Source organism: Accipiter gentilis, chromosome 5, assembly GCF_929443795.1.
Source record: "Accipiter gentilis chromosome 5, bAccGen1.1, whole genome shotgun sequence".
NCBI classification, from domain to species: Eukaryota; Metazoa; Chordata; class Aves; order Accipitriformes; family Accipitridae; genus Astur; species Astur gentilis.
This window is the reverse complement of record NC_064884.1, coordinates 10265262-10291668: the sequence shown is the minus strand read 5'-3', so window position 1 is coordinate 10291668 and position 26407 is coordinate 10265262. Positions and strand designations below refer to the sequence as shown.

General features: G+C 39.1%; 1 protein-coding gene across 5 annotated transcripts in view; it reads left to right on the top strand.

Moving 5' to 3' along the window:
* The first annotated feature begins 362 nt into the window (after positions 1 to 362).
* PSME4 (proteasome activator subunit 4) overlaps positions 363 to 26407 on the top strand; it is an 81059-nt gene continuing 55014 nt past the window's right edge. For 3 of the 5 annotated variants that reach the window (XR_007505932.1, XR_007505931.1, XM_049799422.1), the window contains exons 1-12: positions 364 to 651; positions 7697 to 7837; positions 8409 to 8525; positions 13438 to 13482; positions 14869 to 15018; positions 16198 to 16261; positions 20767 to 20841; positions 21360 to 21482; positions 21975 to 22067; positions 22994 to 23259; positions 24853 to 25039; positions 25735 to 25824. Coding sequence is in view for 3 of the 5 variants with exons in the window: in XM_049799422.1 (XP_049655379.1) it covers positions 476 to 651; positions 7697 to 7837; positions 8409 to 8525; positions 13438 to 13482; positions 14869 to 15018; positions 16198 to 16261; positions 20767 to 20841; positions 21360 to 21482; positions 21975 to 22067; positions 22994 to 23259; positions 24853 to 25039; positions 25735 to 25824 (1527 nt within the window). In the remaining 2 variants the exon portion in view is untranslated. Of the gene's footprint in view, positions 652 to 4883; positions 6137 to 7696; positions 7838 to 8408; positions 8526 to 13437; positions 13483 to 14868; positions 15019 to 16197; positions 16262 to 20766; positions 20842 to 21359; positions 21483 to 21974; positions 22068 to 22993; positions 23260 to 24852; positions 25040 to 25734; positions 25825 to 26407 lie in introns of those variants that run through there. The other 2 variants (XM_049799423.1, XM_049799424.1) reach the window with 2 other exon arrangements.

Sequence of the window (26407 nt, the reverse complement as noted above, 5' to 3'; positions counted from 1 at the left end):
TTTTTAATAAACCGCAAAGCCGCAGAAAGCGAACTCTGAACTCGAGCAGGCCTTACGGCCTTGCCACCACTTCTTTCTCCTCACCCAGGTGTCCAAACCCACCCACCCGCCCGCCCTCTCCCGGAGTCTGCCAGGGGCTGCCCCGGCTCCTCTCCGCCGCAGAACCGGGGGGCCACCGGGAGCGAGCCCCCTCACGCACCCGCCTCCCCTGAGCCCGGCCCCGCGGAGTTTCTCCTCGGGAAAACGCCTGGTTTCTGTGGAGATGGGGGGGAGGGGGGGTTGCCGCCCCTGCGCGCTGCCCTCGGCCCCCGCCTTCCGCCGCCGCGCCGGAAGTGAGCGGGGCGGGGCGGGCGGTCGTTCCCTCGCTCCCCGGCCGTTCCCCGGTGTGTCGTCACGGCGCGCCGCTGGGTGAGCGCCGGGGGCCGGGCGCGCAGCTGAGGGCGGCGGCGGGGCGCGAAGCAGCCCAGCGCCGGCCATGGCGCCGCCGCCGCCGCAGAAGGAGATCGTCTACAACAAGCTGCTGCCCTACGGGGAGCGCCTGGAGGCCGAGGCCGCCCGCTTTCTCGCGCAGATCAAAGACAACCTGGCCCGGGCCGTGCAGCTCCAGGAGCTGTGGCCCGGCGGGCTCTTCTGGACCAGGAAGCTGTCGACGTGAGTGCCCGGAGGGGGGGGGGGGGTCTTCCCCCTGCCCCGGGGGCGCTGCGGCTCCGTCCGCGCCGGGGCGGCGGCGGCGCGCCCGGGGTTAAGGCGCCTCGGAGCGGGGCCTGCGGGCTATAGGGCTGTAGAGGGTGCGGAGCCGGGGCGCCGGGCTCGTCCCTTCCTCGCGGGGCCGCCCCGGGGCCGGTGGGGCTGTCGGGGAAGCGCGGCGGAAGGCAGGCTCGCTGCATAACGGTTCCTCCCCGCGCCGCTTCGTCAGAGGCGAGCGGGTGCCGACTGCCCCGTGCCCGCCTTCCCCCCCCCCCCCCCCCCGCCCGCCTCTCCCCGGCTCGCCTGAGGCTCGGGCGGCGCAGCCAAGGCAGGACTGCGGGCCGGCGGCGAGGGCCGGCCTGCGCCGGCGGAGCCCGGGCAGTAGCGAGGCGTCAGCGCGGGTTTTACACAAGGCCCGTGGGTGCTTCGATGTAGGAAACGGGGACAAAGGTGGCTTCGTCTCCGAGAGCGTGCCTGTGGTCTCTGAAACTTCCAGACTTTTACGAGTCAAGCTCTTGTAGGGTTGATCGTTGCTTGGTTTGTTTGATTTTTTTTCTTTTTTTTTTTTTTTTCTTTTAAATGCGTACGTGGCCACCTGTTTCACCTCTTACCTTTTTAAGCAAGTTGTGTGAGACGCCGTCTCCATGTAACTTCTGCTGTAGGAACATGAAGTCTTTCCCAGGATGGGCTGGTTGTTAGTTTAGCGCTAGCAGGATTACATTCTGGCTTAATGCTGTGTAAACACCGTTGGTGCCCTTGATAGCTTGCCTGTACTGTGGCACGGTGTAGTTTACGCTGATGTTGGCTCTGCTGTGTGTGCTGGCAAGGTGCTTTTAATACAGATGAAAACACGGTCATTTCACAGATAGCACCGAGTAGAATGTAGGTTTCTCTTCGTGAATTTTACAAAGCGTACTTTACCCTCTTTTCTTTTGGACACTCTGACACTGGAAATGGCATCGTATGACAATGTCTCCTGTAGCTTCAGTCAGTAAATCATACTTCTGTGGATATTTATAATGTTTTTTTTTGCTGAATGCTCCACGTGCCTTCATAAATGGTGTTGTTTTGTGCTAGAAATGATGAAATTATGTGCGTTTTGTACAATTTTGAGATCTTCACTTGCAATCTTCCTCCCTACCTAAGTAATTTTTTTAATATTAATTGGGAATCTAATATATGTGGCAGTCAAATCCCTTTGATAGTGTGTATTGAAATGTGTCTCTGTATTTGCCAAGAGATGTTCTTAGATAGAATTACATTGATGGTTGCAAAATGACTCACATGTTTGTGTTTTGTGACGGTTTGAACCTGTTTGGAACCAGTTCAATACTGTTTCCCTTCCTGCCCCCCTCCAGTCATCTCCTAGCTCATACTGGTTTCAGTGGTACCTGTTGCCTTTGTACCGGTGGTAGAACTTCCTATACTAATCAAGTTGAAAGAAAATGTAGCAGTTCTTACTACGAGGAAGATCGACGTTGGGTAAATAGGCTGAATGTGGCACAAGAGTCCTTTGAAAACGTGCAGGGTTGTATCAGAATCACCCTGTTACTCTGTAAATTACAATTACTGTTACTAGTTTAGGCTTCAGGGCAGTGAATTTAGCTTATTGAGAACTGCTGCTATGCTACTTTATGAATCACAGAAATGTCAGGAGGCTCTAATTTGTGGTTTTCCACCTACTCTTTGAAGTTTAGATTTAGTGTGTGTGTTTGTAACTTGTCTCTGATGCCTGTTAGTCCCACATCTTGTATGCAGTAAGACTCTGCATATGTTTGGATGTAGGCAGGGAAGGAAGCAGTGGGCTTGGTTTAAAAATAAGCCGGTGTACTGAACACGAGAGATGTTTTGCTTCTTAGTGTAACTTGACAAATTACTTCTGCAGGATGAAATACATTAATAAAAGTTTAGGCCTAGATGAAACACTTCCAACCATATGGTGTTCAGATGTCATATCTAAGTCAAATTATAGGATAATGACAATAAAATAAAAATTTTGCTGTCTTTTCATAGTGGGTGATTCATCTCCAAATCAACTTACTACCTTTTTCCCTACTGGCCAGCTATAATAAACAGCACATTTGTTTGATGAAAAAAAATGCCTGGAATCTTCATAATGGTATGATCACTGCTTAGCTTTGTTGCAAATGTCTGAATCGTAAAAGCCAGTATTGTCACAGTATTCTGTGAAATAATGTATAATTCAGAACTGTGGCTGACATGTCTTTGATCTGTTTCTTGTACAGATACAAATGTTCATTCAAACATTGTAATATGTTAGTTACGCCTCCTCAGGTACTTGCAACTTTATACAACTTGTATAAACCCTGTAGAGTGTGAAGAATGAAAGTGAAACTCAAATCTTTTTGTGAATTAAAAATTTGAGTATCGGTTGCTATTTCATGATGACAGCTGAAACTGAGATCTTGTATTTCTTACACTCCCAACAGCTGAAAACATGACTTGCACAGTTACCTTAAGAGTAGCTGTTTCAGCTGTCTGATGTCATGAACTGAGTAGGGGGTAAAAAAGAGCAAAATTGGAGTTTATCAGATATAATGTCTGTAAGCTGATTTGCATAATTGTTTTATGCATAATTTTCAGTGATGCGAACTGGTTCTTTGGTTGGGATGCATGTGTGGAGTGTGCCGGGAGAACTTTCTCTCTTGTGAAGACAGAAATAGTGCAGTTACTTATGTAAGTTATGAATTACTGGGACTTCTTAGGCAAGTAAAACTGCTTGCCTCAAAGATTGGCATTTAAATCTGTGATCATTACCCCAAGATTCCTCCAGCTTTGGCTAGTAAAATCTGTATCTTATAAAATGCTAATCCGGTTGTGAAAGCAGAAGACTGAATCTCAGTTGTGTAACTTGCTACAGTGTGTGTGTGTGTGTGTGTGTGGTGGTGGGGAGGAGGGGAAAGCATGTTGCATCAAAATAATTTGCTTAAATGGACTTGCATCATACTCCCGTATGGTCTTTAGGTCAAAAATAGGCTGCTGTTTCAATTTTTCCATCTTTCATGTGTTGCATATAAACTTTGTGTATAGATTTTTTTTGTTTAATTTTTTTTAAGAACATAGTCTGTAAATGAGCATATTGGTATAACATGAACATTTAGTAGTTACTGTACATGTGGTTGGCTCTTGCAGCCTGGAAAACCCACAAATGTCTGTCTGTGCTTTCTAGTTCAGTAGGCAAGAGTAGAGTTTTTGGAGCTGAGGGACAGTTTCTCTTCCTGACAATGTTATTTTATGTGTTTGTCAGGTATAGGCTTATTACAAAATGACATTTAACTGTCTTGCTGTAAGGTGTGGCAAAAGCGCAGCTCTACTGTTTTGAATTAGAATGACAGGACACAAAGTTACGGGGGGGGGGGGGGGGAGAATGAAAATATCTTAGTGGGACTTTTCTGAAGTATTGTAATCCCTATTGTGTGTAAATCTTGTTTTGTGTCTATTTCCCTCTCATCTTTATGAGGTATAAGCTTTCTATCTAGATGCATAAGGGATGTGTGTGTATGCTGTATACATGTACATGTTATTTAAATAGTCTTGTTGAGCATGATTAATTGTTTTTCATATCATCAAAAACTGAGTTTTAGACCAATCATAACCCTGTTCTGTGTGTTAGAAAATGAAAATAGATAGCTAGGAATTTAGGAGAGTGCTCTATTCAGCTTCAGAAGTGAAGGCAATTTTTAACTGTAGCAGGGCAGCCAACTTTCTAGGGCAATTTAGGAAGTCCACTTGATATGATAGTGCATTTCCTAAAAATAGGTCTATTGTGATTGTGGAGTGAGGGAATGGATACCTAATAATTTTAGAATAGGGAATTGGCTTTTTGGTTCTAATTTTTCTTTTTTTTTGGTAATCTCCAGAGACCCTGTACGCTGTACAGAAAGGATGGCACCGTGAACAGAATTTTCACTTCCTAATTGTGTTTTTTAGGGTAGGTGTTTTTTCTCTCCATGTAGCTGAACTCCAAATCAGGACCCAGTGGACCAGCACAATGAAGGACAATTTATTTATCCTTTTTGTAGTTGACTGGTAGAGGCTGAGAGCTCATAAAACCTTTGATGGTTTTCTTAAAGGAGGCATCAAAAGGGTAGCAGCATTAAGATTTCAAGAAACATCTCAATGTAGCATTACCTGCATTCATACAAGAAGTCTTATTTTTTGTTTTGCAGTAATTTAGTTCTGGATTTCCCCCCCACCCCCCGTAACCCAATTAATAATTATTTTTTTTTAATCCTGATGAACATGCATCTGTGTGATTAACCCCTAGGCATCCTTCAGGATTCATGAAGTTCTGCCTATATTCTTTTATTTAGTAATGATGATACTTCATCCTTTGTGAGGGGATATTCTGAAAATTAATATTGCAGTTCCCTTTTGTTAGATTTTGCTCATGTAATCTTGAGGAAAAGGTGATTAGCCTCTTTCTAGAAGTAATTATTTTCTGTCATTGTCTGAATGCACAGCTGGATTAAGGCAAATAATTGATGTTTTTAAAATCTGCCTCCCCCACCTACATAAAGAAGCTGTAAATATGGGAGCAATTTGGCATCTAGTTCTGCTTCTTGGGCATAGTGACATCTTTGTGTTCAGTATGTTTCTGTGTACTTTACTCCTTCTGTTTCTTTCTTAATTAAATGGCGTTTTGTATAGTAGAACTGCTGTTAGCAAATGTCAAGAAAGGTAACCAGCCAAACATTTTATTTTCAGTTATATATAGCAACACTGACAGATTAACTGAATCTCTTGTGAATCTAGTGTTTCTTTGTAGTTAAAATGTATTTTTCAGGCTTCTGCAATTTCTTTTTTTTTTTTAATCATACATGAAGAAATTCACATTGGGTTATTCCCATGCAGTATGTGAGCAATGTATGTTTTTAGAAGGTGAAATATTGCAATTAAAATAAGTATGATTAAGTTATATATTTCTGTTAGCCTTTACAAAATCAAGTGTCACCCTTTTTTTTTCCTGAGGATTCTTTCTTCATGTCCATTTTATGCATGTGAAAAGTGTAGGTGTTCAGCTGTCAATGGTGTAATTCTATAGGTAGATGGTGTTTCTGGCCAATCCAGATCATTTAGCTTCCTGTGATAGAGTGGGTTATCCTGTATTTTGTTTGTTCCCTTCTGTCTTTGAAATAAGTAAAACGTTGAAATAAGCATTAGTGAAAATACTGCCCATCAAATGTTAAAATCTCCCCTTGAAATCAATGGCAAAAGGAAAAGGGAAGTGCAAAGAAGTGCTGTAGTGTTGGTTGTTTTTTTTCTTTTTTTTTTCTCTAAAAACTGCTGATGATCGGTTTGCCGGAGCCCTGCAGCTGTTCCACTGTGTCTTCAAAGGAAACTGGAGGAAGAAGGTTGGGAAAAAATCTTGTGAGGGAAGAGCAAGGGGTCTTGGTATATGTATATTTAAGGAAACTAACTCCTTCTGGTAAGATTACTAGCTATGGGTGATCCTGAAAGAGATAATTTTGTTTTAAATTGAGGAACAGGGATGTCGAGAAGTAGGGAAAAAAAAAGTACTCAAGCAGTTGAGTCCAAATCCCATGTGCCCTGTGTCACTGTGTGAAGCATGCTTTGTGTAAGCATGCTTTATTAAGGGATCTGAATTTTAGTTCTCAAGGAGTCAGTTCTCCCACTGGCAGTTCTGCAAGGAATAAAAGCTTGCAGAGGAGCATGAAACATTTGAAACTAAACCAGATATAATATTAAACTAAACTCCTCAGTATTGCAGAATTTCAGAAACCAAGTTCAGGAATTAGGACAGTTTGTTTTGATTGTTAGATCAGTAGCTGCTAATATTTGCTGCTTTAAAATTACCTAGCCTCTATTTCTTTCAAGTAGGAGTTCTTCAGAGATGTTTCCTTCCTAATCTTTTCACGTGGTGGTTCCAGTGTAAGATTCTGCAATGTGTGCTGCCCTGCATACCAGATAAGCAGTGCAAGATCTGACATTTGTCTCATTACCAGAAAAAGCCTTGATGCTCTGCTCGTTTATATTTAGCAACAAATCAATCCAACCTCTACTAAATCTTAAACAAAAACAACAAATAGGCTTTTCAAAAAATTGTTTTATAGGGGTTAATATCTTGTATGCTTTGTCTGCTACTTGGAGGAGAGCATATTAGTAAGTTTTTTTTATGAATCTTTAAGAATAGTTAGAGCAGTAATAACAAGGAAAGTGTACTTCCCAGGTGAGCAGTAATTTATAGTTGTGTGACATGTAAAATGCTGCACTAGAACCTTATATAGGTTTTGCTGGTGCAAATTACCATTTGAAACTTTAAATGTATTCCTGTGTTCAATCTAAACTTGTAAATAGCAAGCACTTCTTCCAGTGTTAGTCCTAATGGATCTATACTTTCTTAAGATTGTATATATAAGGGATAGAAGCGGGACACACCACCAGCAAAGCTTAGTGGCTAAATCAGTTGTTGAGCCTTACAGAAGCTATCAGATTTGGACTTTACGTGATACTTGTTTTGGTATCTTTACTGGATACTTTGCTTTTGGTGGCGGGGGGGGGGGGGTTGGCTTCTGAATTGTGTCCTGGTTCCTTCTTAAAGTGTCCTAGCTGCAAAGGATAGAGTATAATAAGGCTGCTTGTGACAGTTGTGGGTTTGGATTTTTTTTGAGAGAGATAAATACATGGGGATATGGAAATACTAAATTTTATAGCTAGTACATTTTAAGTTGAGGTGAAAGAATATGATCCCTGTTTTTGTGGTATCTGGTGTGAGCATGAAGTTATGGTATTTGTAGAATCTTAGAAGACTGTAAATTTTATTCGGTCATTCTTTTTCTTTCTGTAGTTAGTTCCAGTTGTCAGTCTTCCTTTGCTATATGTCTTCAGGTTCTTATTTGTTGGACTTGTGAACCAGGTTTTAGTTTTGTTTCATTAAACAGCATGTCAGATAGAGTCTGGCTTGGGTCTTAGACAAAATGGAAATGTGTTAAAAATTTTGCTGATTCATCCTGTGTTTTGTTTGTAGATACATCCGATTATATGGGAGAAAATTTAGCAGAGAAGATCATGTGCTTTTTATCAAATTGTTGTATGAGCTGGTAACAATTCCAAAACTGGAGATCAGCATGATGCAAGGATTTGCACGCCTGTTGATAAACCTGTTAAAGTACGTACAGATTTCTGCTGACTACTGGAACTTTCATCTCTAAGTAGTTGATCACTTCACTTGCTTAATGTTGTTAGATACTTTAATGTAATAATATGTTCTATTACATGTTAGTTCACTTAATCTCCTCTGTACAGTTGATGTTGGTTAAAGAGTTCTCGTTATGCAAACACCTTGCCCCTTCCAGAGCTTTAGGATTGGTATTGAAAGTGAAAGAACATCAGGGTTTTTTCTCCTATTAGGAAAAGAAAACATCTCAGAGAGCCAAGTGTTAAGCTTGAATCTCCGACAGGGAGAAGGTGAAGACTGTCTCATAATTTGATAAAGTTTATTTCACTTAGACTTTTCCTGAAGATCTTGATAGCTTCTGTTTGTGCAGAACTGCTGCAAGCGGCTAGCTTTTTTCTTGCCCGACCTTCCTGTGGTTTGTGCCAAATGCTGATGATAAGCATAATTCGGAGCAGTGATCTGGGGTATTCTGGTGTGCTGTGTGTCAATGTGAATGTTTAATCTTAATGTGCTCATTGGTTTTTTGGTTTTTTTTTTTTGTTTTCTTCTTCTTCTCTATTAGGAAAAAAGAACTTCTTTCCAGGGATGATTTAGAGTTACCATGGAGACCACTTTATGAAATGCTGGAAAGGATATTATACTCCAAAACAGAACATCTTGGATTAAATTGGTTTCCCAAGTAAGTTTGCATTTTCAAACACTTGATAGACTATAAGTACATGTAATGCTGGCAAGTACTTTGTCATTTGCTTTAATATCTGGAATTTGATACACAGTAAATATTTTGCTTATATTTTCATGACGTATATTTCAGTAATTGCATGCAAGACTGTACTAAGTCATGTATACCCTTCTGTCAATGAATTGTGTTTGTTATGGTGTTCCTCTCTTTATGAATGTGTTTGGGTTCATTTCCAAATATGCAGGAACAGGGGTCTTCATCAACTTGTTTTAGGATGATAACCCACAGGTTAGCAGATATAATGTTAAATTTTAAACGATATTCAGGTCAAATGTCTGCTGTTCAGTTATATAACACAATAAGGGTTTGGGAAAATAAAAATGGTACTGTTCTAAACTGTATGTACTGTAAGCATTCTCAGTATCTGTAATCTAGGTGCAGATCTGTATACATACAACGAAAAGTAACATGCCCTCTACAGGAAATACATATATGAGTCTGTATATATATTTTCTAAGTGATGATATGATATAGGCAAATCAATTTTTTCCCCAGTTAAGAATTTTAGAAATGTTCTACTGATTTTAAAAATGAAAACTTGTTTTCTTTGCTTTCTCTGCACTGCCAATCCTTCCCCATCTGTCAAATTTGCACAATTCCCATTTTCCTGGTAATTCCAATTAGAGAAGGTCCTGCTTTATAAAATACAGATTATAAAAGGTATTACATGGATAACACATTATGTTTGTTTCAATTGAAACTTCACATAAAGAATTGCAGGTGAAAATACTTAATTGGCTTTATTAAAAAGCAAAAAAAATTCTGTCCAGGGATACTGAAGTACTACCACTGATTGCTTTTACTGAGTGGAAGATCCTATTGCTGATAAGTGACATGAACAGAAAATATATGTAGCTTTGTAACTTGTTACACAGCGTTTCCTGCTGAATTTGTCATGGCTATGTAGGTGGAAAAATAATTTTGCTAAATTGCATTATTTTGCTAATTGTAGATAATACTTATGAGTGAAAAACCAAAAGAGTGGAGCCTTTTTTAGTTGGTTTATGCGTATGCCAGCACCTGCTGCAACTGTATACTTTGCTCTGTGGGGCTGTTGTCTAGTCACTTTTCATTTATTGTGTGAGAAATTTGTGTAATGGGGAGGGACTTTTCCAAGAGGGAAGAGGAGGTTAAGCTGGGAGGAAGATATCGATTGTGATGGTCTGTCTGAAGTGTTTAGCTTTTATTAACTGTATTAGATATCAGATGCTCCATCTTAATATGCAGTGCGATTTGTTCTCATACGGTGTTTTTTGTTTTGTTTTTTTTAACAGCAATTTTGAGGGATGTCTTTTTGGTGGAAGTCGAGATATTTTTAAAAGCTGAGTTGATTTATAGCTGTTAATTTAACTACTGTTTTAATTTTTATTTATTTTTTTTTTTACATTCAGTTCATATCGACCAGGCTTGTCTTCACCTAAAACATTTGTGCTTAATGTATTACATAGGTGGTAAGAATGACTTTTTGTTTTGTTCAGCTCTGGCCGATGTGTAATCTTCTGCATGTTCTGTTAGATTGTAGCACTTGTCACACAGGTGTAATTTTCTGCATAAATAATTGTATTGGAAAACCAGTGTTAACATTACACCACTGTTTGAGAATGTCGCACTGTATGTAAACCTTTCTAATTGGGGAACAAGATAGCGTGTGTGAAGTGGCTGATAAAATGGCTACATGCTAACTAATTTAACCAGCATATATATTTCAAGGGTTAAATGAAAGGTAGATTTTACATTTGAATAATTGCTGTGTCTTAGTATAGGCAAAATCAGTATTGGTGTAGGAGTGCATGTTACCAAGTGAGTGTACCTTACTATTAAAAACAATGAAATCATGGAAAGTGCTTTAGCAGTGAGGTAATAGGTTCTGGAAAATACACCCAGCAACAACCTTGTAGCTGTGAAGTGTGAAATAAAGTTTCTGTATTGGAACAGTTTATTGTGAATTTTTGCAGTGAAAACTGTATCAGGAGTTTTGGTGTATATATAAGTTCAGAAAACTGGTATAAGTAGAAGTGGAATTGCAGTGGTTTTTGCTTTGTTTGGGTTTTTTTAGGAAGAAATTTTTAATTGTAATAATCCAATGAGAGATCAATATTTGGCTCACCGAAGTTAGAAATTCAGTAAAATAATTTGTGAAACTGTAGCTGGTTGCTCTTTTCATTGTCTTATTTTAACCTCTTATAATCGAGTGTCTACTGCAGGGCTAGAATTTCACTTAAGGCCTGAATCTGTCCTGAAAAACTGAAAATTGTGATTTCACTGCTTTTTGATAATGTAAGAGTCAACAGTGTCAGTTTATATGTTTGTTGTTTTAACTGAAACATGTTTCTCTTTGAAAATGCAGGCAAAAAAAAATCCCGATTAACAAATTAATATGGTCATGTCCTTTCCAAAAGAAGAAAATAATCACGTAGTGCCAAAATGATGACTAGTGATAGGGGTTAATAATGTTGTTGGGTGTTTTTTAATATATTCATGTGACAAGACCTAATAATAAGCTAATAATGCCTCAGGTAATAAGGAGGAACTAAAAGCAAAGAAAACTGAATGGGATGAGAATTTTTCGTCATCTCCTTAAATACGCTGTTGTTTCAGTAATTAGTAGGAGATACCTTCCAGTGTAAGTGGCTTCATTATCTTTTTGTGACAAAGGTTTTGAAAACCTTATCCAGATGGTCAGCATTAAATACCTGAGCAAGGACAGGAGTACAAACTGCAGTAGGCTGATCCAGTCTGGCATGGTTTATGTATATAGTTGTTTGCTGTTGTGCTCTAGTAATCCATGGCTAGGTTTAGTGATAGAGTAGCATATAAAAATTTGCGAGTGTGATAGGTGTAGCTATTTTTCAGCAATTCCGCAATAACAGGTATGCAGAAAGTCTAACCAAAAGTGGAACAGAAGCCACTGCTAAGAAGTTTGAGTTGGTTCAAAGTGATAATGAAAACAGTAACCAGCAGTCTCTTGTTCTCCCCAGGTGTATTGTCCTGTCCTTTTCTAACTGGTAGTGATCAAATGGGAATCTTACAAGATGTCTTCTGTAATTAGTCTGTAGTTTTAACTGTGTCTTAGATGGAAGTTTCTGTATGTACGAAATTGTCTGCTGCTGTTTTTTTCTTTCTAGCTTCCATTCTAAGATTGCGATCAGAAGGGGACATCCCTTCCAGTCTTTCTGCTTTGCTCTTTTCCATTAACAAATGCTGAGATCTGACTGAAAACTTGTGAATTTGAAAGACTTGTTGATATCTGGCATCCGTGTTTCTTAAAATTCCTCTGTCCTTCAGGTTCTCTTTAGCAATAGTTCACTTCAGCGGAGTGTGATAGTGTGGGGGTAGCTTTTTTTTGTCACACAAACATTTTTCATGTTAATCGTTAATGCTCTTAAGGAAAGTTGCTGGTTCATGCTTTATTTATCTACTCTTGGAAAAACTGTTATCTATTTGTTAACTCTTTCCAGAACAGTATTCACTTTAATCCAGAATCTTTTAGAGCTTCTTGCAGAGTTTGATATTGGTTTTGTTTAATGAATGGTTGGCCAATCCTCTTAAAATTTTAGAAGCTGTCAGTGAGGTCAAAATTTTCATTCTGGGAGAGGTCATGGATTTACTTTGTCACTGTGGCATGAAGTGCACAGAATTTTGCATCTTCTAGAGTGCTGCTTGAACTGAAATACTGTTATGAGGGCTGGGTGGGCTTTTGTTGGCTTGTGGTGGTGAATGTTGAGGTGTTGAAGGGAAGTAGTGGTTTATCCATTTTGTATTTCTCCTGGCCTGTATGGGATCAGTTTATTTTGTGTAGGACTAGAGAGAGAGTATGTGCATGCTCAGTATTTGTGTGTCTCAATTGACCTAAACTGATCTTTGGTAAAATTCTAAAGATGATACATTTGTGTCATCTTTTTCTGATGAAAATAGCATTTCTGTATGTTAGTTTTTGATGATGAACTAAAGGATGCAATTTTTCTATTAAGAGTACAGAAAGTATGTCTAAAAGCTGTAGGGAGTTCTTGTGCCAGAACTTTTTTTTTTTCATTCAGGGAATGTATTTTTGGTACAAGTGCAATTTAGTCTTGAGCTCGTCTTGTAATAAACAAAAGATTTGAAAACATGACAGTTTACTACCTTTATGGTTCCATTGATCAATATCTTTCTCTCCTCCCCCTTCCTTTTATTCTTTGAGTTTATTCTGAGGTTTAGTTGTTTTTAAGTGATTTGATGGCATCCTGTGACAATTCGTGTTAAAATGATTTCTCAAATAAGTTTTCTTGCTATGGATAAAAAAGCGTTTAAAATCAGCTGTTAATTGTGAGGGAAGCTAATGAAATAACCATTGATTTGCAGATAGTTCACTTCTCTTTCTTAGAACCACTGGACAAAAACCAAAACCAGATTGAAAAGGACAGATACGGTGTTTGGAGTCTAATAATAACAACTTTCTGAAGCCTGTTGCCTTTATGTGTCTTACAAATATTTATGAAGTCCATAAAACCATTTTTTCTGTTTGTGTTTTCAACTTCCCCAAGAAGTTACCTTGCTTTGCTGGTTGTTCATGGATAAAATGCAGGGTATTACTTCCAAGAAATAATAATAATTCTACTCTTCACTTAAATGCAGTAAATACTAGAGTAGTATATGAAAAGTAGAACCAGGAGTTCAGCAGAGCAATTTTAATCGTTATGATTAGGTCTGTGTAGAAGGCAATTAGCTACTGCATGTTCACAGAAGACATCTAATTGCATCAACATTATCTTAAGCTCTTCAGGGAAGAATCAGCAAACGGCTGTTTATTTTATGCTGTCGTTGAAATTTGGTAATATACTATCCATAATTTTTTCCTTTCTTGTTTCAGTTCTGTAGAAAGTGTTCTGAAAACACTTGTGAAGAGCTGTAGACCGTAAGTGTTTGTTATTTTGTTTTGGGTTTTTTAAGCCTGTATCTTTAATATTACTTTAAGAGGGGGGAAGAAAAGTGTTTAAAAAAAAAAAACAAAAAAAAAACACAACAAAAAACAACAAAACCCACCCTACTAGTCATTCCTTGGCTGATGTTGTCCCAACTCGTTTAAGAAGTTTGGGGTGGAGGGTAGAGACTTTTCTCTTTTACTGTATTATGAATTATCAATATCTCAGGTTCATAGGTTGCTTAAAATGAAAACAATGACAGGCATATTCTATGTTACAATATTTAAACTAAGTGTAAGGTTGTTTGGTGTGGGGGTTTTTTGGTGTGGGGTTTTTTTTTTTTTTTTAATAGCTTTGGTTGAAAAGGTGTTAATAGTTAAGCCAGGGTATCATTAGATAAGGCCACCATTGCTTTTGCTCTTTTGTGCTTTTATGTTCACTGGGAATGTGTGTGCCTGAACGTTTTGCTCTCTGCATTAATTGACTTTTTAGCAGCTTAGATACTGCAAGGATGCAGAGAAGAGACTTGTTCTCTTTTTTTTTCTGTTCATATGGCCATTTGTAGTTATCATCTGCTTTCATGGGAGCAGCTGTTTCACGTACTGATGTTACTCCATTGCGCAGCATTTCTATAGGAGATGCTGTTCTAAACACATACATTTAGTATGAGGAACATAAGGATAAAACAACCTTACAACCTATATTCTCCCAAATATATATAGTTTCGTGGCTAAATAAAGACCCTTAGTTTTCAGTGTTGATTTTTCTGGTATCTATTCTGAATACAAAAGTCACTGAAGCAGAGTGTTTTAAAAATGAAAATGTGAGATTTGTCTCTTGAGAATTCTGACTTAAGGTTGGGACACTGATAACATTACTTACAATTGGCCCCATATCAACTGCAATAATTACGTTGCCTAAAAAGTTGTATCTGGTATGCATTTTAAATATTGCATTGCATGGATATTTAGTTTCTTTTAAAAGAAATTAAATAACCAGCATTCTTGTAATGTTCCAATAAATGTTCCTCATGCCTTAAGGAATCTTTTTTTACATTGCATTGAATGTGAAGAGTAGGTGTTTGATTTTGACCAACCTTCACATTGAAATGGTTTTGCATTGTACAGAATCTTTTGTGGTTCAACAAGACAAGAATCTTCTTACATTTGTGGTCTTAAAATGAGGCACCATGATGTCCTTGATCTTAACTCTGTTTTGTGAAGGTTAAGTGGAGTTGAGGACTGCCTGTCTATTGCTCCTGTACATGGTCTTACTGTAAAACTAAGATTTATGACAAATTAGTAGTTTTAAATATGTTTTAAAAAGACCCAAAGTTTAAAGCCAAGTCTGTATATGTTCAATTGTTTCCTTGGTTTTAGATATTTTCCAGAAGATGCCACTGCGGAGATGCTAGATGAATGGAGGCCTTTAATGTGTCCATTTGATGTTACCATGCAAAAGGCTATTACCTACTTTGAACTATTTCTACCTACTACCCTTCCTCCTGAACTTCACCAGAAAGGTTTCAAGTAAGTGTAATTGAATGTCTGTTGCTACAGTGTTCTGTTGCAAATGCAGGTGATTCTTTTACAGGATGACTTGAAGTCAACCAGCAAAATGAGTGGTGGCTCTTAACAGCATTTTTGAAAGGAGTTCAAGACAAGAATTCTGTCAGCATTCTTCTTTTACAGAAGTAACCTGGGGGAATCTTAGTACCTATTCTCTAATGAGTTCTCCCTTCTCTAGAGTAAAGCACATGGTATACAACAAAGCAAACTAATTGTATTACATGGACTTTAATTCTGAAGGAATGGTCTGACAAGTGAAAATCATTAACCATAGTCCAGCTTTAAGTCCTACCTTCTATTTAATTTGGGGTAGCTTCTGGTAAGTCCTTCATGTAGGTTATAGTACAGCTGTTACTACAAATATGGGATTGTGAGAGGTAGAGGTCTTCAATTCGCTGTCAAGATGTGGAAATATGAGATGGTCTGAAGACTGCTATAAGAAATGAGTTTGAGAATTAAAGGAGAAGCATTTGCAGGATAGGACAGTATCTGGATCATCTTTAAGGTAGAACTATTGAACTTTGAAACATAAGCCAGTGATGTTTAGCACATGTAGAGATTACTTAGGCTAGTTAGGTTAAAAGTGTATTTGTGCTATAGGATTAGTGAAAACTTCAAGGAAGGGAATGAGTGTCGTTTATAAAGGTGAATTTAAGTAAGGGACTAGTATGGAGGGTTTGCCTATTTGGCTTCAGATGAATTCAGAATAAATGCTAATGATGCTTGTAACAATCGGGCAGTAGGGACAAATTTTAGATTTTAAGGTAGATAGAAATGAAGTAATGATTTCTTGTCATCTGGTTTACCTGTGTTGGGATAGCAATATGTAATAAAATAGCAAATCTAAAGTAGATAAGGAAACTGCTGGTGAAACATTTGTGTGAAAGGGGGGGGAGGGTATCAGAAAAGAGCAAGAGGAGGAGAGGTAAAAGAAGCAAAGACTGAAATTTGGGATCAGAGTTGGGGGTGGGGGTGATGCTGTGGCAGGCACAGTGATATAAGCATGTCCAAGTTGATGATCCCTGTTCTTGTTGAGGGGCAGGTGAGTTCTTGTGACCACCTGGTGAAATGAGGGATAAATATCCAATGAGAGAGCTGCTTTCACAACATGAAAATTATTTTGATTCTGTTCTCTTGCAGGCTTTGGTTTGATGAATTTATAGGCCTTTGGGTGTCAGTTCAAAATCTTCCCCAGTGGGAAGGGGTAAGTATTTACTTTTCACCTACACTAGCATAAGTCCATTTAAATATTCCTACAATGTGCTTGCAAGGCATCAAAGTCAAACAGTGATACAATGGATTTTTTTTCATTTTGCTTGAACTAGTTAGTACAAGAAAGCAGAGACAATAATTGCATGATTGTTAGCAAGCAATTACTGGCTGAATAAATGAGACTGCACTTGTGCTTGGTGAACATTGTTTAATGGCTAGCTCAGGCAGCTTTTCTTTCCAGCCTTGGGAAAGCTGGCATTTTCTAGACTGCCTGCTAATCCTTACAATGATGGAAAGTGCTATTGTTATTTCTATAAATTATAATTCTGTAAAGTCCCATCTCTCATATCTTAATGCATTTCTCATGGTCCCTAATTTTGAGTAGTAATGCTTTGCCTTGACTTCAGTGAGTTGTCATCTTTGTTTTAGATGTAGTAAAGAATCTCAACTCCCCTTCGTCAAAAATACCATTGGGTTGTATCTTTCAAGGAAAATAGTCTATCATGTACCTCTCTGCCTTTTTTGTGTGTCTCATATGACTAGATCCAAACTTGGGAAATAAAACCTCATCCTTGAGACAACATCACCAGCAGAGTAGGTGCTATTGTTATCAGCTGACCTGTGCCTTGGCTTTACTGCAGTGAAACTTGGCATATTACCAGATTTTTTCCATACTCAGTATGAAGATAAGCTCATTGACCATCTGGCTCCTTTCACTAATCTCCTGCCTATATATACAAGGAAGACTTCTCAGTGTCTTTGGAGAAAGCTGATTTCCAAAATATCGCTGAATGCTACCTTTGTAGCACATTCTGTTTCTGGCGATTTCTTTGTGAAAAGGCTTGTATGTAGGTTTTTCTGGTTTAAGTTACATTTCATCACAAATAAAGGAAGGCAGTCTTTCTTCCAACAGTTGGCAATTGCCCAGATTTGAACAGGGGTGACTGCCAAAGTTTTATTTGAGATTGTCTATAGACACTTATGCATCTTTCTGATGGATATCCAAAAAATGACAATTCTGTCTACTCTTTCTGACAGAAAGATGAGAGCCTGTACTTTAGTATCATGGTTTGGTTTGTTTCTGTCAAATGGTCTAACAGATAATCATGAACACTCTTTCATAAGTTATCTCTGATATTTTTTCCCTCCTCCACTGCATTTTGACAGTTTGCTCGGAAGGCCCAAACAATTTTATTTTTTCCCCAAAGGTTTCACTTCTTGTTTTCTTTGCTGTCTTGTCCGCTTCTTAAGGGCAGGCTTGTTCACTTCATCAGGCTTGGATGCAGATGATTAGACATATGGGTTCTGACTATGCAATCCAATTTAAGCCTCTGTATGCTGCAAGCTTTTTCTCAGCTTGCTTTGGCAGGAATTAGACTTGCTGTGTGAAGGGGAGCTATAGAATCAATTGCATTTGTGCATGTTAAGGTTTTTTTCAGTGGGTATTTCCTGGTATCAAACAAAAAAGCTAGATCATTTAAGAAAATGTAACACTTGTCTTGAGGCTGTGTCAGCTGTGACTGTCCTGAATTGAATTTGTGTTTTTTTCCAAAGCTATTGTGTCCTTCAGAGTGAGAAGTGAACTGTTCTTCTGTGAACACCTGTCTCTGAATTAGACAGGATTATTTAAGGCCCTTCCTTTTGGCTTTGCCATAGCTTCAAGGTACTGACAGAAACATCAAGGCTCTTGGAGACCTGATAGGTATTTCCCTATTTGGGGAAGCTCATAAAAGCGGTGTTGGTGGTTTATGTACTTTCTCACAATCAGGATATGAGAGTGAGACGTCATCTCCTTTTTTGTTTAGTCCTGATAACTCTCTCTTCTGAGGACATCTTTCCGTTCCCTTTTGGACTCATGACACTGTCTTCTGGCAATGGAGTGTCTTAATTTGTCATAGATAGTCACATATTGTCATCCCATCTGACAGCTAATGCCTGTGACCTTCACAAGCCACAGATGTGTATAAACCAAAGCTTATGAATGTGACAGCCATCAGCACAGGCCAGTGTGCTTTAAGTAGGATGGATCCTGCAGAAGCTGAATAGTCCTTCAAGATGTGTTGGTTGAATTTTCTTCAGTGTCTATATGTAGATGCTATTTTAGGCCAATATCCACATTCAGCTCACGTGAGAGCGCTCTACTGATGAGGAAGGAAGCACCATGAGATAAATTGACAATCATAAGCACTTGTTAAGCTGCTTCAGCTTGGAGTTATGGTGGAATGCGTATCTGGCGTGTCACTTTCTGGTCAAAGTTATCAAGAACCAGGATGACACATTGGCAGCTGAAGTGGATAGAGCAGGGCCCTTTCCTTTGCCAGAAATTAGTTTGGTTTTGGATACCTGTTTATTCTCCTCCCAAACCTCCTATCTTCTATAGAGCCTATCTCTCATTCTTGCATAGAAGAGGATTCCGAATATGTGTGTTGGTTGGGTCTCATGTATTGGTTTTGTGTGGCAAGGTTTTGGTAGCGGGGGGGAGGGGGGGGCAGGGGCGGGGATTACAGGGGTGGCTTCTGTAAGAAGCTGCTGGAAGCTTCTCCTGTGTTCGAGAGAGAGTGAGCCCATACCAGCCGGCTCTGAGACGGACCCGCCGCCGGGCAAGGCCGAGCCAATCAGTGATAGTGGTAACGCCTCTGTGATAACATTTTTAAGAAGGAAAAAAAGTGGGGATGGGGAGAAACAGCCGCCGGAGTGAGGAGTGAGAACATGTAAGAGAAACAAGCCTGCGGACACCAAGGTCAGTGAAGAAGGAGGGGGAGGAGATGCTCCAGGCGCCGGAGCGAAGATTCCCCTGCAGCCCGTGGGGAAGACCCTGGTGAGGCAGGCTGTCCCCTTGCAGTCCAGGGAGGTCCACAGTGGAGCAGATATCCACCTGCAGCCCGTGGAGGACCCCACGCCGGAGCAGGTGGGTTCCCGAAGGAGGCTGTGACCCCGTGGGAACCCCATGCTGGAGCAGGTTCCTGGCAGGACCTGCGGATCTGTGGAGAGAGGAGCCCACGGAGCAGGTTTTCTGGCAGGACTTGTGACCCCATGGGGGACTCACGCTGGAGCAGTGAGCTCCTGAAGGACTGCACGCCGTGGAATGGACCCATGCTGGAGCAGTTCGTGAAGAACTGCAGCCCGTGGGAATGGCCCATGCTGGAGGAGTTCGTGGAGGACTGTCTCCCGTGGGTGGGACCCCACACTGGAGCAGGGGAAGAGTGTGATGAGCCCTTGCCCTGAGGAGGTGAAGCGGCAGAAAATAACGTGTGATGACCATAAACCCCATCCCTGTCCCCCTGTGCCGCTGGGGGAGCTTGATGGTGAAATCCGGCAGTGAATTTGTGCCCGGGAAGAAGGGAGGGGTGGTGGGAAGGTGTTCTGAGATTTGGTTTTATTTCTCATTACCTTGCTCTGGTTGATTTGTCGTAAATTGAGTTAATTTTCCCAAATTGAGTCTGTTTTGCCTGTGACGGTAATTAGTGAATGATCTCTCCTGTCCTTATCTCGACCTGCAAGCTTTTTGTTATATTTTTCTCTCCCCTGTCCAGCTGAGGATGGGGGAGTGATAGAACAGCTTTGGTGGGCACCTGGTGTTCAGCCAGGGTCAACCCATCTCACTTCATAATGTTCCTTAGGACATTTTCCAGTAACCAATCCAAATAGTCTTCTATGCAAAGGCTATGAAAGTAGGTAGCAGGTTTCTGTTAGAGAAGTCGATGAAATCACCAGACTAGAGCCTGTTCTGTTATGAGGTTTTTTGCTTTGCCTAAGCTGTGTTGTGGGAAGTCTCTCTTCTGTCACCTGGCCTTTGTTCCAAACCTTCGCTGCAGAGATGAATAGTCTGCTATGCCCAGTTGATAAAATGGTGGTAGCGTTTGAAGAATTCTGAAGCTTAGTACAGGTGTCTTTCTGTAAGCGACTACCAGGAATCTTCTGGTCTCTGGAAGCTGTTCAAAAAGAGGAAAAAGCTCAAAGCTGCTCAAAAGGGGAAAAAGATATTTCTTAGCAAAAGCTAAAGTCTTTGATGACATATAGCTCAAGTATAAGTTTGTTTGTTGTTCATCTACTGTTCTTCAGAGTTGTTATAAAAATAAATGGTTGAGAATTAAAATGATAGTGAATGCATTCTGCCTTTCATTTTAATTCACAGAGCATGGAGAAAGGGAGAGTGTAACTTGTAAAAGTACTACTAGTATGTCTTTATATTTTAAAGAAAATTTGAAGAGATAGGGGTGTGTATTCTGACAGGCTGCCTCTCCTAGAACTTGGATCACAATTACCTGCTTTGTAAGTGCTCAGAGGAGTAACGAGTTGGACTCCTGAACGTGGGAATTCAGATGCATTAGGCAATATGATATTGGTAGCTTCTGGTAGAGTGAAATCTCCCTTTACAAGTGTTTTAGTGCCATGGGTAGCTTTTATCTTGCATCTCTGAAGTAGATTGAGAGGTTTGTGCATCTTTATAATAAATACATTCTAATGAATATTTCCTTCTTTTATGGTTGTTTTCAGCATCTAGTAAATCTTTTTGCTCGCTTGGCCACTGACAACATCGGGTACATAGACTGGGATCCATATGTACCAAAGGTAATATTTTTCATTTTATGAAATTATTTTGTTTACTTTGAAGTAAGTGTTCAGTGTTACTATGCTAAGAATAATTCATATTCCTTGTATGGGTCTTATACTGCAGTGGCCCAGTTTTTCAAATTAGGTGCATTCATATGAAGACATAAGGTTAGCTTTGAAAATTTGAGCCATCCTTTTGTAACAGACAGATTTGGAAGTTGTTACTGTTATCACCTGACTCAAAACGAAACTAAAGCAACAACATACCTTACTACACAAGTATTATCTGATTGTATAACTAATCCTGTGTTCTTATGGAAATAGCCCTTAATGATATTCTTTTGATAAATAGTATATATGACCTTTGAGTCTTTCAGTCTATAGATTTTTTAAAAGATGTTCATGGCAGTTAAGTTGTTCAAAAAAAATGAAACCACCAAACACCTTTTGATTAGAAAATTAATTTATGTCAGTTTAAATAAATAAATTTAATAAATTAATTTATTAATTTCTGTCAATGCTTTTTTTTCCCCCAGATTTTTACCAGAATTTTGAGGAGTTTAAACCTTCCGGTGGGAAGCAATCAAGTGGTTGTTCCAAGATTCCTAACAAATGCTTATGATGTAGGACATGCAGTAATGTGGATCACAGCCATGATGGTTAGTAACTTTTTCATAAAATGAAACAAAAACCAATGCAGAGCTTTTAAGCAAGTATGTATTTAAAATTGTTTGTTCTGTTTAGCTCACTGCAGAAGCATGTTTTTAGGCTATCTTTTGCCCAAGGTTTGTTTTAAAGTACATTGTTTCACTGTCAGTTTAGAATGTGGATCGCAAGGTTTATTTCACAGCTGCTCTCTGTGGCGTTCTGGAAATGAACAGCCAGCTGTAAGTGCCTCTGTGGATACACACTTGGGACCTGCTGAACATTGAATCACTCTTTTAGGGTGAACCTCATCAGATCAGATGGAGAGAACTTGTTACTTAGTGCTGAGCTGAGGGTGGGGAAGGGAAGGAATTTGCAGATGTGATTTGATGCTTTGAAGTATTGCTGTGGTAAGGGAGAGCACTCACTTGTACCTTGTACTACTGTGTTACCTGTTCATTTTAACTTTCTCAGTGTAATAAACTTCTGTCGTTTATTTTTTACAGGGTGGACCAAGTAAACTAGTGCAGAAGCACTTGTCTGGATTGTTCAATAGCATTGCCTCTTTTTACCATCCTTCAAATAATGGGCGGTGGCTGGTGAGTTTTTTGCATGTCAAGACAATAACTTTGGCTGTAATTTCAACAGTCAAACCTGTCAAATCAAACATAGATAGATAGATACACTATGCACTCCAACAGCCAGATTGTCTGTTGGTGGTATAATATTTTGAGGCTTTAATCTTCAAGATATGCGATTGTACTGTCATTCAAATCATACTTTTATTCTGATGTCAGGACCACAGCTAATGGGAGTATTCTTCAAACATCTAACCCAAGTGCAGTTTAGAAGTCCAAAACTAGACATCCAACTCATATATAGCTAGGAAAAAGAAGTTGGCACTTTAAAGGAGGGTGATACACAGCATCAGTGTTACTTGTGTGACATAGTTTTTGTATTACTGACCTACTGTCTCCAAGTTAGCAAAATCTAGTTTTGATTAACCAAAGCAAAAAAAAAGATTTTTTTAATGCATATCTAGTTTGATGAAGCATAACTTTTTGATGGTGTAGCTAGTGGAGTCTTCTGCTAGAGAATGTAAGAATCTCCCTGTGATAACTGGTAGAAAGTACAGATTAAAATAGCAAGGCTGGTCGAAGCAATGCCAAATGAGCTGACTTGTTCTAGGATAGGATATTTGCTTACACATGAATGTGCAGAGAATGCTCTCAAAGATTGCCTAATTACTGGTAGATAATCTTTATTCTTGACTATATCCTTTGTATGTATTTTTCAGGATTTTTTAAATCATAAGGCATAGTGCTGGCAGCATAATTGCTAATATTTTGGGAACTGAAGTTTAATGACAAATTGTGAACATTGTATTTTAGAGCTCTTCTGAGTTTTCTTTTATTGCAATTGTGTAATTTCAATATACTGGCTTGCTAATTGTCTATTGTACACTTAGCAGCTCAGATTCTGCTACTGCCCAGTAATTGAATAGCATTTCTTGTATGTTCAACAGAACAAACTGATGAAACTACTTCAAAGGTTACCCAGTGGTGTTGTCAGAAGATTGCATCGTGAGCGCTACAAGAAAATGACTTGGTTAACTCCTGTGCCTGATAGTCATAAACTTACTGATCAGGATGTTACAGACTTTGTAGAATGCATTATTCAACCTGTTCTTCTGGCTATGTTCAGTAAAACTGGAAGCCTGGAGGCTGCCCAAGCCCTGCAGAACCTTGCACTGATGCGTCCTGAATTAGTAATTCCACCTGTACTTGAGAAGTAAGTTCTGCAGAATCACTGCAATTTCCCTGCTCCTGTTCCCAACAAATAAAAATGCAAAGCAGTCATATTAAGTGATAAGCAATTTCCTTGTTGCGAATGAATGCTTGCAGTGAGAGAAGCTGCTAATACACACCCCTGAGCAATCACCTGAATCAGGACAGGGAGTGAGGGAGGACTTTGCTTTTTATTTTATTAGTTTTGTTTTAAACACCTGGCAAATGGAATAGTTCTGGGAGCTGTTCATAGCTTGTGCAATATAGGGTAGTCCTTAGGTGGTTTGCCTTTCTGTTAGCATTTTGTATCAGATAGTGGCTGGATCAGTTGACAAAGCAGCTTTGTACCCTTTATTCATGAGCCACCCTATGCCTTCTCACTAGCTTTCCATTGGGCAAAATATAAATGATGGTATTGCGTGTTTATGTAGTAATAAGCATAAGTTTTATATTTCTGTTTTGTGTCAGAGTATGTTACAGTTACTGATTGTTTAAAATTACTGTTATTGCTTCTGACTTCATAAGCAAATTCCTAAAGCATGTGCCCATGTAAAATACTTAGTTTGTACTATTACTAATCGCTTGGTGCCTGAAATTCCAAAAGAAAAATGTAGCACCTTCCTGCCCCAATGAAAAGCTTTCTTTCTAGTCCCTGTCCATGTTCCCCCTCCTATGCAGTCTTTTGTACTTTAACAACTTGTATTGTAAAAGCAGTGGAGAAATGAGTTTGCCTTGAAGAGCCCTTCCTGACTTCCATACCTTAGTGACTCAACTGTTTGTAAAAACTTGATAAATCTGCTCTTACATGAAAACATTTCAAGTATAACAGTTCTAAGAAGGACAGCAATGGACGCCTGTATTGGATATGACTACTTTTTCTGTTTTGAGAGCAGATTGAACGTCTGCTCAGTAGTTCAAACTATCACTGGTATGTTTTCCTTGGCTGCAGTTCTGAATTCATGTTGTTGAGTAGATGTAGGTCCTTTTGTGCTTCAAATGACATAGGACAGGGGTAGCACTATGACTCTCATTTGAACTGTAGGTTGTTGATAACAGTAGGAAGTGTTACGCAGTTTGCTAAAAAGTACTTAGTCTAAAAAAAGGTTTAAAAATCACAGTAATGTAACAGGTTTTTATAAAAAAATGTATGGACTTCAATGTAACATTAAGTAATATATCCCTTATCTTTTTTAGAGGCAGTCAAGGTAAGATTTCATGCTTGTCACAAGAGCCTTACACTTCTAAGTTCACAGCTTGCATTAGCTTAAAGTTCAAACATGAAAATCATCATAGCTTTGAATCTAGGAGGCCATGCAGTTATTAATTGCTATCCTGCAACTGCTAAGAAATTCTTTAATCCTGAATTTGTTGTGAATAGGACTGATCAAATGAAAGGAACGTTTTCTAACAGAGCAACATTAAGTCCATTGCAAAAAAGATTAGGAAAAAGATTTTGGAACCATTGATGAGCTTGAATTTTTCTTGCTGAAATTTTGCACCCATTCTATAGAAAATAACATGTGCAATCCACTTTTATTTTCTTTGAAGACTTTAGAAACATTCTTGTTCCTAATATGACTGCTCTTAAACTTTATAGAACATATCCTGCACTTGAGACATTGACAGAACCTCATCAGCTCACAGCTACTTTAAGCTGTGTAATTGGAGTAGCTCGTAGTCTGGTGTCTGGGGGGAAGTGGTTTCCTGAAGGTCCAACACACATGCTACCTCTACTGATGAGAGCATTGCCTGGGGTGGATCCAAATGACTTCAGCAAATGTATGGTGAGTGTATAAATCTTACCTTTTTTTTTTTTTTAGAAGATAGTTAGCCAACTAGTTCACTCTGAAAGCTTTTTTTTTATATTTGTATGAAAGCAAGTAACTCATGTTTCCAGAAGTTCTTAGCCTGATTTTGTTCCTGGACAATTTTATTTGTAAAAAGTTAGTATTACAAGCCTCTAACTTAGGATAATGTTTTTAGCTTGTTGGACAATGTGAAGTGAATCTTTAACTCCATGTTGTTCTAAGCATTGTACTGACTTCTTGGGCAGCTCTAAAAAACAAGATAAAAGATGTTCCAAAGCTCCTAGGAAATATTCCTAGTCTTTTAAGATCAACAGGAAGACCCTTATCACTGGGTTTTCATTACATTATGTCCTAAAAGCCCACATCTTCTCAGGAATTCCTATTAATTGACTATTCAAACAATGTAAACATTATAGGGATTTTGTAACTTTAAAGTTCAGGATAAAATAAGTGTTACTTTACTCAGAAAATTGAGGGGATTTTGCACAGTGCTGACTGCTAAGTTTTATATATGAAGTCAGGAATAACTATTGAAGTTTTGGGGTGGAAGAATTAGGCTTTGATATTTTGTTTAATGTAATGATTTGCTTTAGCTCCCATACCTTAATTGCAAAAGCTTTTTAATATGTAGAATACAGTAACACTAAAGAGCTGTTTGCAACTCTCAACAGATTACATTCCAGTTCATTGCAACATTTTCTACTTTGGTGCCTTTAGTAGATTGTTCATCTGTATTGCAAGAAAGAGATGATCTTTCAGAGGTAAGAGTGCTGTGCGGTTATAAAAACAAAACTATAACCTAGTTTTCAATTTAATTTCTAGCAATGTAGTAATCTCTTCAGAACTGTAACAGGTTTGCTACTTTTGTATACATAAAACAAGGTTAAGCAAAAATGCGACAAAGAAATGAAGATGTGGATCAGGTTAGCTTCTGGTCAGTGTGGTAGAGCTGACATCAGTGTGCAAATTGGCCATGTGTTCTTGGCATTGCTGCTTAGTGATAAGTTGTTGTAGAGGTAATGTTAAGTTCAAACAGTTTAATGTTTTTATGTCAAAACTTAGCTGCACAAGACCCTGTGTGGAGTAATTTGACTCTAAGCTTGCCCTGCTGTGTGTAGGAGGTTGGACTACATGGTCTCCAGAGGTCCCTTGCCATCTAAATTTTTCTGAGTCCAATAAAACAGCAGCTTCATTACTGTTAATTTTTTGAAACGTCTTGTCACCATAAAACATTATAGTGGCAATAAAAAACTCCCAAACCAATAAAAGCTACAGTGTTGTTGTAAGATATGTGTACATCGTTTCTACTTTAAAACTAGTCCAGCTTAGAGTGAGGTAAAAGGA